Genomic DNA, 14,787 nt, shown 5'->3' with positions numbered 1-14,787 from the left:
TTTTACGAGTGAAATGTCCAGCTAACTATAACATGGTGTTTCTACCCTGCCCCCTTTTTGCGTTTTTTTTCCTTCTTTCTTGTGCCTCGGATCTATCGAGGCACAAGATGGCTGCCAACACTTCCTGGTTTGGAGTGTTGACAGCCAATTAGTATACAGCTGGTCACCGGGAGGGTGCGCGGATCCTGCGCGGCCATAAATATATATATATGATTTTACTTTTGATTTTCTCAGCAACTACTGAACGGATTTACCATTTAACTAAAAGGCACGACTCTGAACCAAGGGCAACCTTTTTGCCAAATTTGGTGTAATAGCGTTCAGCAGTTCGGGCTGTAGCTGCAACTAAAGGTTCCTATGGAAAATTGCATAGGGAAAACACGTTTTGGGACCCCCCTTTTTTCTCGGCCCCCGCTTGACGAATCACACTGTGTGTCCGGAATTTTAGTGTCCGCCCGCACCATTTCGAGTTTAGAATAACACTTTGTGGTTGAGTGCAGGAGCCAGGATTAAAGCCCTAAACTTCTTGAACCACCGTCGATCCTACAGCCACCAAAAGCATAATATAAACAGATTAGCAAAGCGTGTCCCCCCTAGACCCATTTCCTTGGCCCGAGGAGTGTGCAGAGCAGCGAGAGACCGCCAGAAGGTGGAAAACTCATCCCGTGCATTGGCCAGCAGAGTGGCCAATGCACTCTTACAGCCAGCAGAGAGTGCAATGGCACAGAGTGGAGAGTACAGTGGCCCAGAGTGGAGAATACAGTGGCGCAGTGTAGTGTGGGGTAGAGTGCATTGGCATAGAGTAGAGTGGTGTAGAGCAGAAAGGCGGAAATAGAGTGGAGGGCAACAATGTGGAATGGTATGGAGTGGTGTAGTGTGGAGTGGTGCAGACTGGAGTGGTGTAGAGTGGAATATGCATTATGTGGTAGCACACTTTCATTACAGACAAAACATCTTAAATTAAAATGACCATTACATTTGCACTGTGTTAGACCTGGCATCTTTTAGGGTGTTCCCCCTGTGTTTTTGCCTTCTGACCTCCTGTTTTGGATGGTATGCTGGATTTCATTGTTGCTGGTTTGTTGTCTCTGCTCACATTTTCATTGCTATTCAGTGCTAAAGTGTAAGTACTCCTACTGTGTATTGTGTTATGATTGGTTTTTCATGATTTTGGTATTTGATTTACTAGTAAATCCTTAGTACAGTGCACAGTGTGAGCCCAGAGATGGTAAATCAAATGCTACTAGTGGGTTTGCAGCACTGGTTGGTCCACCCACACAAGTAGCCTTTCAAATGTGTCTCAGACCTGAGACAGCAGTGTCTGCGCACAGCTTTTACTGCCATGTCGACCTGGCAAGTGCACCCACTAGTCAGACCCTAACCGTCACTTTTCTTAAATGTAAGGCACCCCTCAGTTAGGACTAAGGTACCCCTATGGGCAGGGTGCAGTGCAGGGTGCAGTGTATAGGAAAAGGAGGACAGGTACTGGTGTGTTTTACATGTCCTCATAGTGAAATACTGTGTATTTTGTTTTTCACTATTGAAAGGCTGTCTGTTCCATAGGCTATAAAGGGAGCTGCCTTGCAACATCTTATAAGTGTAACTCTCCATTGGGACAAGATTAAGAAATTGAGTTTAGGCTTCCTGAACTCAGAATTTTAATCTACATCTTTTAGTGAAGATATTTTTATATTGGGTGTTTGAAAACGCCTCTTTTAGAATGTGGGCATTTTCTTGCTTAACTATCCTGTATGCCTCTGCCTCTGTGTATCTGGGTTGAGGGTGACAGGAGCTAGGAATGTGTATTCACACTAGACCGACACAAGGGGGAGATTGAGATGTGTCCTACCTTTCATGGGTGACTCGTAGCCAGGCTAAATAGACCTGGCTGCATTTAGAGTAGTGGAAGGAGTCGTCGCCTGCACCTGAATGGACTGTGACTGCCTTCCACAAAGCCTCTCCCAGAGGAGTGTATCCTCTTGGTAGCCACACCTCTGGATTGGCTAGGGAGTTCTGAACGCATAAAGAGGGGTTCTGCCATATTAGAAGTAGGCAGAATGGGGCATCTAGGAATAGCCTGATGCCACACTTCACAGAAAGTGGTCATGAGGGAGGGAAGAAACCTGGTAACCCATTAGCTACCAACCACATCCTACTCGGAGGGCCTTTTCCGAGTGTAAAAGGACAACCCTGGCACCCCAAACTTATATCATCTGTACTGGAAGAAATCAGCGAGAGGTAATATCAGGGTGCCTTTTCCTCATCACCGAGACCAGGACCCAATGCTCAAAGTTGCAGAGATGTTACCGTGCAACTTGGTCACCCAGAAGGCAAGTTTTTGTCTAAGGAAGGATTTTGTTGTGACTGAGATAGTGGGCAAGTTGCAGCCCTATATCGACTGAACTTCTACCAGGACCGAGAGGACTTTAAAGGACATCGACCCCTGTGACCAGGACTGACTTGGCAAGTTTGTGGACCAAGGAGTAGACAGAAAGAACCCCGTCGAGCCCATCGCATCCACAGTATCCTGTATACCTTGCATCGGGACCACCTCCATATGAACCTACAGCAACAGGATAAAGGTGCTTGGGACTCAATGAAGACTGCTCCTATCTTCGAGGTAACTTTCTGTGAACCCTACTGGTACCCCTGTCTTGCTCTCTGTCAGAGTTGGACCCCTAAAGTAACTCAAAGTAAACGCTTTGATACTTATCCAATGATTTCTTGAAGAAATTTCTAAGTATCAAATGTGTTGAATTTACCAATGTTTGATCGCAGTTAAGTAAAAAGTGTGTGTATGTATACTATAGCTTGTAAATTCTGTATCTCCAGAACCCTCGGGTGATCTTTTTCGTTTTGGGGTCTGAAAATACATAAAAACACAAAATATGGTGGCGGATTTCTTGAGCGTCTCTTATTTCTTCAGTTGTTTTAGTGCTGTTTAAATGCTTAACATTTGTTCCCGTGTATAAGACCAGAGCCACAGCTACCTAGGGTTGAGCTAAGGGTTTGACAAACAAAAACTACTGATTCTTAAGGTGTTGGTAAGTGTATTACATGGTGAGGTCGCACAACCACACCATATAATATATTCCATTTTCTCACAGAACCCATACCGGTAAGGCTTATTCTAACATGGGCATCAACTTAATTTTGTAAGCTTGCAATACTTCCTCCAGAGTATGGATCATAGTATTGCATTAAACCCTTTTACTGCATTTGCACATAGCTGTGCACTTTTCTTCCACTATTCATGGTGTGACTGCCATCTTAATTTGTTATTCATCTTAAATCCATGATATCTGTAACTGGTTACTGTAATTAAACTCATATTATATTTTGAATTATAGATGGATAACTGAGTTACGGGGATTTTTTTTTACCAAGGGGTTCTGAGTGACAAATAGACAACAAGCACAAAGCTCGAGTTGTCTATGATGTCACTTAGATCCCGCCGCTGAAAAACATACCGGTAACGCACATTTACCTATCTATAAATTAAGGTTACGTATGGCCCCCAAAACATCTACCTCTGCTTAGAACTAGTAGGCTGAGGCAAAGGAAGGAGTAATGGGGGAGCTATACATAATAGAACCTCTAGTCCCTGTCCCAAGTATGAGTAAACACCTTGCCTGCCATCCTTACGAGCACCCACCACATTCCCTGCCTTCTTCCCCTTCCTGCAGCTGTGCTTACTGTTTTAAGGCAAAGCAGACAAGCAGCGCTGCACTTACATTCTCTCAGTGTCCTGTCAGCCTGACCTGGAACGCCTTCATGACGCAACAACAGTGGGTAAAGAGTTTTAATATCAACTGTTGCAACTTCATAGCAGTGAATTACCAGATTTAAGATCTGGTGTAAACAAAAGAGGCTTCATACGGAAGCCATGCATAACAACGAAATCAGTTGGCATTCTTTTTCACTAGCCTAAAGTATGCAATATGGGTCTTAGCTAAATTTACTATCATTTGTTTTGATGTGGCATGTTTTTAATGCGACCTTTAGTGCCTGCTCCAATCCAGTAGAGGTGATATCCAGACGTAAATGATCAGCATTCCAGATGCTACTTACAGGTGTGGTTACCCATTTGGAAAGAGGCTCCCACCCTTCAAATTATCATGCAAATCACTAATAAAAACTGATTAAACAACATCAGGCCTCGCGAACACAACCTTGCCTCACGCCCTTGACACCTCCCACTGTAGTACCAAGTGACATTTTTATTTCATCACCGCAGGTAAAGGAACACATTTCAAAGAAGATTTTGGCAATTTTTCAAGAGGCTGGGGGGAGGTTTCATAGCAATTATTTAACCCCTTCATACCTCACCAATGCTTAATCTATTCATAGTGTAAAACACCACCCAGTAGCCTAAATATGGACAGTACAGTGTCCCCCCCCCTCACCCCCCCTCCCCCCACCACAGGACATTTTTAAAGGAAGACAATTTAGTTACACCAGAGCAATGATTCCATTGCTAATTGGAAGCATCCTACATATTTATTTTTAATATAAATCTGTTGTAACTGTGCCCAGTTACTATGAATTCATATTTTTAAAAATGCCATTATTCAGACTCACCTATTACAGTGGAAGTAAAATAATACTCCCCTAGCATGGAGTAAAGGAGATATTAGGCCATGCATCAGGCTCTACAGGAATTTACCAATTACTATTTATAAAAGCATTTGCTACATACAGTTTATTTTGATATGATCTAATCTATTACACAGTTCAACTGTCAACTGAAGCTGAGCTATCAGGATCACTGAGAAGCGATACCCCAAATTTGTTGCAGCATTAATTTTGCCCTTTATAGAGGTTTCTGTATTTTTAGGTCTCAGTTAGACAGCACAAGCGCTGTCTCGAAGAGACATGCTGTTTACAATTGTGGGCTTCGGCCCACCTATAGGCTACCATTTGTTTGCTCCATTGTTGCTCTTGTATCCTTTGTCCCAGTTTGTCCATGGCATGCATACATCATGCCTCTTCATGTGTTTAGCCCTCCCCAGAGCATGGACCAAGTACTTGTGTCCATCCACTGCACCCCTATTAAAGAGCTACTTTTTTCTTTGTGTTTGAGCGCTCCACACGAATGCCCATGTTTTCACTTGCCCCGTCTCCTGTTGTCTCTTTCACCCTCCCACCCGATCTCAACCCCAGCCAGATTGCCCTCACATCCGAACACTGCTTTATCTGGGTTTATACGTATGGATGCTCATGTCTGTGAGCATTTCACACTGTACATGTTTGTGAGTAACTCACACCAGGGTTCTCGTGTGTAGTAAAATCACACACAGTATCTCACACACAGGGCTCGATTGTTAGTATTTCACACTAGTTTTCCATCTTAATGAGCCTCTCCCACCCCACACTTCTGTTTCTATGCCTTCTCTAAAGAAGGCTTTCTGTTTGTGAGCAGAACAAACTGTACCAAGCATTACATACAAAATGAATTATGTATTTGTAAGTCTCCCAAATATTTTGTCATGCTTGTGAGCATCTAATGCACTACTCTTATTTTGTGACTTTCATATGCGGGGTAGTCATTTGTAAGCTTTTCTGACACTACACTTACTGCGTTTGCAAGTATCGGACTCAACCTCTTGTGCCTGTGTTCAGCTCAGACACCACACTTCTGATATTCACCCACACACATCTCGTACTGTATATCTCACTATGCTTGTTGCGTGCATTTCCTGTTCACATAATGCTTCTTGAGTGTGTACCTATATCTCACACACACATCCTAGCATCCGGCACACTGCAAGCATTACGCATTTGCAAGCATATCACACACTGATTGTGTGTCTCCTTTTGTATCTCACATACAAGGCTTGTTTTATACTAGTCTCATAACGTTGCTTCTCATGCCTGTGTGCATCTTAATGTAATTGGTTTGCAAACGTATGATAAAATCGTCTTCTGGTGTGTTTCACTGCACAGGTGAGGCAATACCCCAAAAACAGTTTCTGGACTACAATCAATTCAAAAAGGGGCAACATTTCCTTGTGTATGACCATTCAAGTTTGTGTGCCACAGTAAAGTCAGCAACACAAGGAAAACTTACCATTCCCATTTGAACACTCAATAAGATGTGTTGAAGTGTTGCAACGCCTTGTCGGGGAATGGAAGCGCTACATAAATGCACTTGCATAGTAAAGTGTTTACAAACTGAGATAAACAGCATGCAGATTGTTACATAATATGCATGGCAAATGCCGTTAATGCTGTAAGTACCCCACAGAATAGCGTGCTACCTGTCTGAAAAGAACGTTAGCACCTCATCAGAGGTAGAAAACATTGTATAACGGCAAATACAATAGATTTAAAATATTACTAGTGGCTTAACGGTACATTTAAAGGTATGGGATTCTCTTGCTCCTCTGTGGACTCCCCATAATATTTTACTGGTGGCTTAACAGTGCCTCTAATGGCACTCTTGGGTGGTCTCCCACACAACACCATCAATATGAATGATTTCCGTGTACATGTATGGAAGTCTTGGAACTTGTCACCATAGAGAATAACTATCACCAAACCCACTTGGTCTTCTGTAGGAAAGTAGAGTCTGCTTCCATGGTTACCTCCACTTTTTGCCTGGTGCTAGGCAGTTTTGACTAGTCTAACTGGAATCCTGCTAATCAGGACCCCAGTCTATCTGCTTTCTCCCTAAATTGTTATATTCAGTAATTAGGTACATATCAGATTGGATACTGGTGTACCCTTATAAGTCCCTAGTATATGGTACTTAGGTACCCAGGGCATAGGTAGCCCAGAGGTCCCCATGGGCTGAAGCATGCATTATGCCACCCCTGGGAGACCATTCAAAATTGAACTACAGGCCTGCCATTGCAGCCTGTGTAAGCTGGTGCTAGCACCACTTAATAAAGATATAGGTTTCCCATATCTAGAGTCACTCCACTTAAAACCTGTAAGTCACCCCTATAGCAGACCTTTGAAATCCTGAAGGCAGGGTGCTTGGTTCTAAGTGAGAGTGTGCCCCTGCATGAGCAGGACACCCCTACAGCCTACAAAGTCCATTTTCCGGGTTGTCAGTGAAGCAGCCATATACCATACAGAGGGGCACAGAGTAATTACACAATCTTAAAACTGGCTGAACGAATCCTATCATGTTTGGTCTCAAACATGTCGGAATCATACCTCCCACACTGTAAACTGTGTGGTAGGTATGATTCCAAGCACTTTAAGAGCCCTCCGTTAAGCTCTCCATGTCCCTGGTACCAGTCTTTCAGACCCGGACAGCACAAAATGGTTGCTCCCACCTAGAGACACGATTCTGCCCTCCTGCTGCTGAGCCAAGCTCGAGCAGGGGAAGGCAGAACAATAGGCATACTGTCACAGGGAGGTGTGACCACCTCCCAGACAGGATTTAGTGTATTGGGGCAGGGTGGGTGCGCTTGCCAGCGTCACTCAGTCTGCATGTGGGGCACATTCCCCATGCAGTCCAGTTCAAACCAGTCCTGGGAGCAGTTGCCTCCCGCTCTGGTGCGAAACTGTACAAAGGACATGAGAGTAACTTCTCCCCTGTTCAGACCCTCCCCTGGGAGGGTCCCCTGAATCGTCCCAACCTTTCCTGAGGGTACTTACGAGCTTATCTGTGGGTGGGTCCCTAGATTCGTCATGGGATAAGATTCAGATCAGACACCACTTCTTCTACCGTCTGGGCACTCTGAACTTTGCTGGCCTTTGTTTGGGCTTGACTTAGTCTCCCTTCCAGTCTGCTGCATCGTCTGTGCCTGTGCACCACACAGGAACCTTCCAAGGCCTGTTAAAGACACCTGAAGGAATCTTCCTTGCATTCACAAGTTGACCGGTCTGCTGATCTTGAGCTCCTCCGGACTCCGAAAGGTTCGGCAACACAGGTGGTTGTTTTTCACAGCTCCCGAGGCCTGCCCTGCCCTCTCACCAAGTTTGAGGCCAGTAGCCCTTGTGGGGGTTGCAATAACCGAACCCCTGTGCACCGCGTCAACCTGCATGTGCAAAGGCTTGTTGGCTTCCTTCCAAGAAGATCTTCGGGCTCCAAGTAGCCCCAACATTGAGCACCACCAGTGACCAGAGACTTCCGCCCCACCGCATCGTTGTGCATCGTGGCCTGCATCTTTTGGTGAGCTGCTTGAGGTTCTCTCGTGACCCCGGTGCCTCTGGCCTGTAGGTCTCTTTGAGGTACACCTTTGCTTCTCTTGGGCTCTCCTGATTGCTCGGGGCTTGCCCTGACTCCCCTGCTTGTGGTGAGTCCCGTGGCCCTTGCTGGTCCAGACGTTGCTCCTTCTTCAACTCCTGCGTTGGTTGCATTTGCCATGGCTTGTTGGTGCTCCAGCCGGACACCGACCGCTGAGCACTCAACATGCTTCGTGGGACAGCTTGTGCATGACTCCTGGTCTTCCTCAGTGTCTTCTGGTTCTCACAGCTGCAGAGTGAAGATCCTCGTCAACTCTCCTGCAACTACTGACATTGGTGTTCATTCGTGTTCCAGATCTCCTGGTCACTTCAGAGTGACATAGACTCTGTCTCCTCTGCTTGCAGGTACCTCTCAACAAGAATCCACCTTTCTCCTCCTTCCGCAGCGGCACTTTCCTGAAGTCCTCCATTGGGTTTGACAGCGATTTCCGACACCACTTCAGACCTATGCACCCGGCTTCCCTGATGTAGGTAACGTGGGTACTAGGGTATCCACGGGTGGGGTGGCTCTCCAACCTTCTGTCTTACACAAGGTTTCTTCAGGGTCCACTGGGAATGGTCCATAATCTTTGAAAATCATAGTTTCTTGTATGAAGCACACAGTTGTGTTCCCACACTGCCTACACTCTCTGTGGGGTCCCTACCTACTCATCTTGGGTGGTTCCTTGGGTCCTCAGCACTTCTACTTCCTCTCAACATTGTCTTGATCCGAGTCATGGTTCTTATACCACTTTCTTACTAATGGTTTGCCCCCCCCGGTCCACTGTGTATTAAGTGCTATTTACTGTGTTTCTTTGCAAAGTATTGTGTGCATTGTGCATATCTCCGGGTTCAGGATATCTGTATGTGTTAGAGAGTATTATATAATAGATATATCTTTTTTATAAATGGCTTGTGTGGCTCTTTTTCACTTAATCTATACTATAAAATTGCATTCTGGTCAAACAAGCTGCTTTACACTCCTTCTGGGCTAAGCCTGAAGGCTGCCCTCCACAGCTATCACTTGGAGAGCTTTCTAAGGTTGTCTAAGACCAATTACATCACCATAATGGTTGTCTGGACCGGTGCAAGTTGTCCACTTACTTAAATAAGTGTACATCATACCATGCCAGCTTCTCACAGCTTCTGACTAGCAATAAATATTTGGAAGCTCCCAAAACCTCAACACAGCTGACAGCAAGTTCATATTGGTTTGTCTGCCTGTGAAACCATTCCTTGCACTCCCTTGGCACTCTGCTTCATGCTGTTAACAAAGCTTGTAAAAGACACTGCAACCAAATTGGTTCTAAAGCGGTCAAGGATATTCTAATGATGTCCAATTTGTTTGGTGCAATGAGAATGGATTTCTCTGAAATTAGCCGATGCAACAGCTTGTATTGTTGGCTCAGGCCACGGAAAGTTCAGAATTATATTTGGCTTTCGTGCTTTTGGAAGACATTAAAGAAGCATCACTGCAATTTCACTACCACCAAATGCAAATACCTGTTCAATTTAATGATTAGAATGCAGACTACAGTTGTTCAATAAAGGCTGATAAATAAGGTATTTAATGCACCACTGTTCTATTTTCAGTTAATTCACAATTAGCACTCAAACTGTGATCCATTACAGATGCCATTTTTAAAAAATGATTGACTTGTGCCAACACAAGAATATAAAGAATTGGGGCTGGGAAGACATCTCATTCGCTTACCTTAAGGGTGACATCTGAGAGCTCACCCGCTTCGTAGAAGTGAAGCAGTGAATTGTGAAAGTCCTTCCAAGCTTCATTGGCTTCAAACACGAAGGGGCCGTCTCCTTCACCGTCGCAGCTTACCGACTGGTCTTGTGGCAGATGTCGCTTTCCTTTAATGGGCTGTGCCTTTGGTTTTTCAGGGACCATGGACTGTGAAGCCATTAGAAGAATTTTCGCTTGGGAAACGCTTCCAAAGAAGAAGACGAAGAAACACAAATGGCGAAAAGTGAGCTGCATCTAACTTAAGTAGTCACAGCTTTCTTGAGTATCCATTTTCCTGCATAAAAAAGTGAATATTAGATGCGTCCAAAGCAAATTAGGGCTTTTTCAACATGCAACATGGACACAATTCCCATTTTATCAAAGATGTAAATGCATTTTTAAAACGTTAAGAAATTAACGCATTAAACAGAATAGAGGCACAATAATGAAGTTTATGTAGATGATCAAAACTATGTTCCAAGACACCAAGCAACAAGAATTGGCAAAGCCAATATGTCTCGCCTTAATGTGGTAATTCTAAAAAAAAACTTGAAGAAATACAGTTTGATTGAGTCTAACAAAGCAAGACCAACTGGCTTAGCCATAACTTGTCTTATTACTGGCAGTGTGTATACCCACACATGTACATGTGATCTCTCACACACATGACCCGACCTCCCTCTCTTTACAAGTGTCAAACAATGCTCCTTTAAGCTGTATGCAATGCATGTATGAGATAAGATACTTTGTGTGATGACTGAATGTACTTTTCATATTTACAACAGTTTTTCATGTATTGCAATTAAATCACTTCTAGGAAGTAGAGAGTTAAGTCAACGGAAATTAGCGCGAGGTGAGAGATGTATAATCCTCGAACTAATCCAAGGTGTGATTGACAAAATATCAATGCAATGACTAAAGGGAACTGTGCCACAGACTTGAAAACAATAGTTCGTGAAGACAGCTGTGTTGTCAGGCAGACCAAATCACTGAGGAATTAGACTTGCAGTAGCTGGCCAGTTAGACATCCATTGAGGTATGTTGCTAGAAGAAGCAATAGTGTGCTATTTGCTAAGTGGAATAAATCGTTTATTCCAATTATGCCTTTTAGGGTACAAGGAATTTATTCAGATAGATCTCAACTCACTAGTCCAAATATATACAAAATGTGACCATAAGCTCCCACAATCAAACCACAAAATCGGATTAATAATGATTCCCAATAGTAACGTAAAATGACTTAATTCATGTTCGTGGGATTGAGAACAAGTGTCTGAACCATCAAAGTTTGCACCTTGGTAAACGAACACACCAATAAGCTGAACAAAGTTTTCAGCGCCTCTCAGTATACTGGGTGGGGGGGCGGGGAATAAGGTGTAAAAGATGATTGCTTTGCTAGATGCCATTCCAAGAATCACTTTGAACAAGCACTCCCCACTTTATATTTCATGACTGCCACTTTAAAATCCCACATTACAGCTTCTTCCTTACAGGAGTGCTCTTTCTTTGCCAGATTAGAGATCCGTAAACAGTACAGCACATAAGTCCCATAGGAACTCAGACGCAGTGAGCTTTGGTAGCCTTTATTTCCTACCTCATAACAGTTAGATAGTGGATGCGGGACAACTCTCAAGTTGAATCCAAGTAAGAATGGATCTTATCCAATGTATTTCTCCTTACTGGTCAACCACCATGTGGCGCTCAGCAGTGTTTAATTGCTGAAAGCATAAATAAATACATTTATGCTCACCACTGGTGCTACTGAATGCCAGGTTTGCTAAATCCAAAGGCTGCTTAGTCTAGATCCTACACTACTTGACAACACTACATTACCAGATTCTCTCACTGTTATAGTTGCTTCCTGTTCCAGCTTAATCCCGTTATCACCGATTTCCTATCTTTATTTTCTTCCATCTTCCTACCTCTTCTGTCTTTCTCTCTATTTTTCTAGGTCAAAGTCGGAGAATGAAAAATAAGTCCTGGTCTCCAAAAATCTGTTGAGGCCTAGTACCGGCAACAATTAAGCAATGGCCTTCCCCTGCTTGTTGATTATTAAACTGCAGGTCGAAGCAGAATGCAGCTGAAAGGCACACTGGCGGCTTCCGGAAATACAATCTGTCTGTCATTCCGTGAAAATGAACTTGCTCCCTCTTAGGATGCTCTTCAAGACAGTAGTTATCATTCATATGGTCCTATTTTCTTTCACCGAACCCTCTGCCACTACCACCTTGGTCCATGCAGGGAAATTCACAGAACTGGTCACTTTTGTTTGCTATTTTCATATTTTAGTGACCTCTTACCATCTGCCCACACTAGGTTTCTTGTACTGTCTCCTTAGTTGGAAATTTATAGGACATGACCACAGCCTCTGGGTGAGCGGTCATACCTTTAAATCTAGAAGATCTCTAGGGTCTGAAACAATGGCTCTGGATATGCTGTGCTGCAATAGCAGCTTCTCAGGGTTTTCTGACAGTCTCAACCCAGACAGCCGTCTAATAGGACCTTCAGTCACAAGATTTCAGATGCTTACTTAAGAAACATAAGGTATGACCCTCAGTTTTAGGAAATGCTGGTTTAAGAAACAGCATGAGAACCCTAAGGGACTGCTAGTCGGTCTCACAGCTAGCAGCATTAGCTCAGTTTGTCATGCGAGTACCTGCAGTAGCACTTTAGCCATCCTTATACTTCACTGCACTGCAGAGAAACAGGAGAGTCAAGGAGATAAAAGATTAGGTGGGAAAGAAAACTACAAGCACTTGCATACCCAATATGTCTTGCTTTTTGGACCTACTGGCTTTGACAATGAATGATATTGCATTTGTTAGTATTGTCTTTTGCTCCCAAGGCCCCCTCTACAGAGCAAAATTTGAACACACTATGGTCACATGGGGCCGTGAGGTATAAGCTAATATTGGTTTTAGGTTTAAATCTGTTTATTGTTTTAAACCAGGATATAATAAAGCAACTTCCCACCTACATCCACAGGCTGGTGGGAGGAGTGGACTATACGACAATAACATGTAAAAATGAGGGCTGAGAGGATCTTGAGTAGGGGAGGGTTTTGGGGAACATGGAGGAGAAACAGAAGCCTGGCAGAACCCAGCAGGTACCATTCACGAAAACTAGAGCCCTTTAATCGTTAGTTTGAGTCAGCTGCATGAGGTGTAGTATGCCGAGACTCCCTGAATTAACCAAATAAAAAACGTACGTATGGTCTCCATGTTTTGTCATACCTTGATAGTGTGTTGTTTACTCCTGCTGTCAATTTCTTCTTTCCCAGGAGCTCCCATAGCTTGTGCAACCAGTTCAGTCACAACAGGCCATCCTCTGTACCCCAACAAGACAGGAGCGCCTGTTTGGCCACACCCAGTCCCAGAGTGATAGCTCGTCCTCGCATTGATCTCAAAGGGTAAGTCAGTGCATTTGGATGGCCTCCTAGGATGTAACTAGGAAATCTAGGTAAGTCCGTGTTGGATATTTCGTTGATATCTGCTGTATCTTGGGGCAATGCCAAAGCAAGTGCGTCAGACTGCCTGACTGGCCAAAGTTTCTCCAGCAATTAGGATCTCCACCCAGCCGCCATTGGGCTACCCTAGCTGGGGTATAGTTCCAGTAATGGGCATTTTAAGAAACATCTCTTTGCCCTACATCCTACATGCCGAAGCGCAAACACTATGTAGGCTGTCATGCCATTCCCTGGGGGTGAAGTTGCGCTCATATTCCACTTCCCATCACTTTTGTGCCGGTGATGTAGTATGAGTGGCCTATCTTGGTTTTACACAATAAGATCATTAAGCAAACTGGAGAATGTTGATCTTTAAAAACAGCCAATATGTTACCCAATGCTATTGGCATTGCACAGCCAGTCCAGCTCACAAGATAATTGCAAACAGTGAGAATGGCAGCTGGCCCTGAAAATATTGAAGCACAAGAGGATGGTTTAATAATGAACTCTCTGGGAGAGACCTAATATTACAAAGCAAAACCAGATGCAATAAGGGTTAAGGAAGTGGACTAGTTATATTATGCTCGTTATATTGTGCTCTTAATTCTTAGCCAAGCTCGTCTCCACTGCACTGCAGTAAGTCCAACCAAACTGGGGAGTTCCCCCAGGCAGCATAGCAAAAGTTTATGCTTTATAACTTTTCCAAAGAAAATCCATAGATAAGGTTGTCTGGAGAGGATTGGATAGCTGTTGATAACAGTCCAAGCGGGAGCACGTTTTGACACCAACTCCTTGTCTTACTAGCAGGGACAACGAACGGATGTTCCAGGAAAGCCATTTTTTCAAAGATCCAAATATCACAGTGGTGTTCTCAGCCCTTCTGCCTGCAGGTCGGCTAGTGACGCTTGGAGATAACGCTCCGCGGCATTTTCTCTCTGGAGTTCCCGACTTTGAGCCAGAGCTTGTGGTCCAATAAGTGCATCGGAGACTGCCTGAGTTAATTCCCCCTTAACAGGAGATCGATTGCTTGAATAGGCCACCATAGAATCAAATTTGGGCTGATGCGGTATGTTGCGGTAGGCGTAATATTCTCTTGTAAATCGTTGTAGTTAAGTTGGCAAGCAGTTTCGTCTCTCTCCCCCTCAGGGCTTCCGAACCATAGGCAGGAGTAGAGTGTAATTTCGCCGGAATTACTTTAAGCATTGGGCAACATGGGGCCAGAGAGTTGCTTGAAGTGCCAGCAGAACGCGAAAAGGAGAGTAGAGGCTTTATTTTTCATATAACATTTTGGGGGTAAAAAGGAGCCTCGGTGGTTAATAAGCAAGCCCAACTGGCTTCACTTTGCTACCCTTCAGGTTCAATATCCAGGTTTCTTGATTTTTTTCCTCCAGGATCAGGACTTTAGTTTTGCAGACGTTCACTT

General features: G+C 44.1%; 1 protein-coding gene across 4 annotated transcripts in view; it reads right to left on the bottom strand.

Annotated features, from left to right (window-relative positions):
• KLHL8 (kelch like family member 8) overlaps positions 1-14,787 on the bottom strand; it is a 306,138-nt gene that overhangs the window by 178,406 nt on the left and 112,945 nt on the right. For all 4 annotated transcript variants that reach the window (XM_085636536.1, XM_085636539.1, XM_085636538.1 and 1 more), the window contains exon 2: positions 9,896-10,214. In XM_085636536.1, the coding sequence (XP_085492662.1) occupies positions 9,896-10,174 (279 nt within the window). In that variant the 5' untranslated portion in view covers positions 10,175-10,214. The remainder of the gene's footprint in view (positions 1-9,895; positions 10,215-14,787) is intronic.

This window comes from Triturus cristatus, chromosome 2_1 (genome assembly GCF_964204655.1).
Source record: "Triturus cristatus chromosome 2_1, aTriCri1.1, whole genome shotgun sequence".
Lineage (NCBI taxonomy): Eukaryota > Metazoa > Chordata > Amphibia > Caudata > Salamandridae > Triturus > Triturus cristatus.
This window is presented reverse-complemented; position numbering and strand designations above follow the sequence as displayed.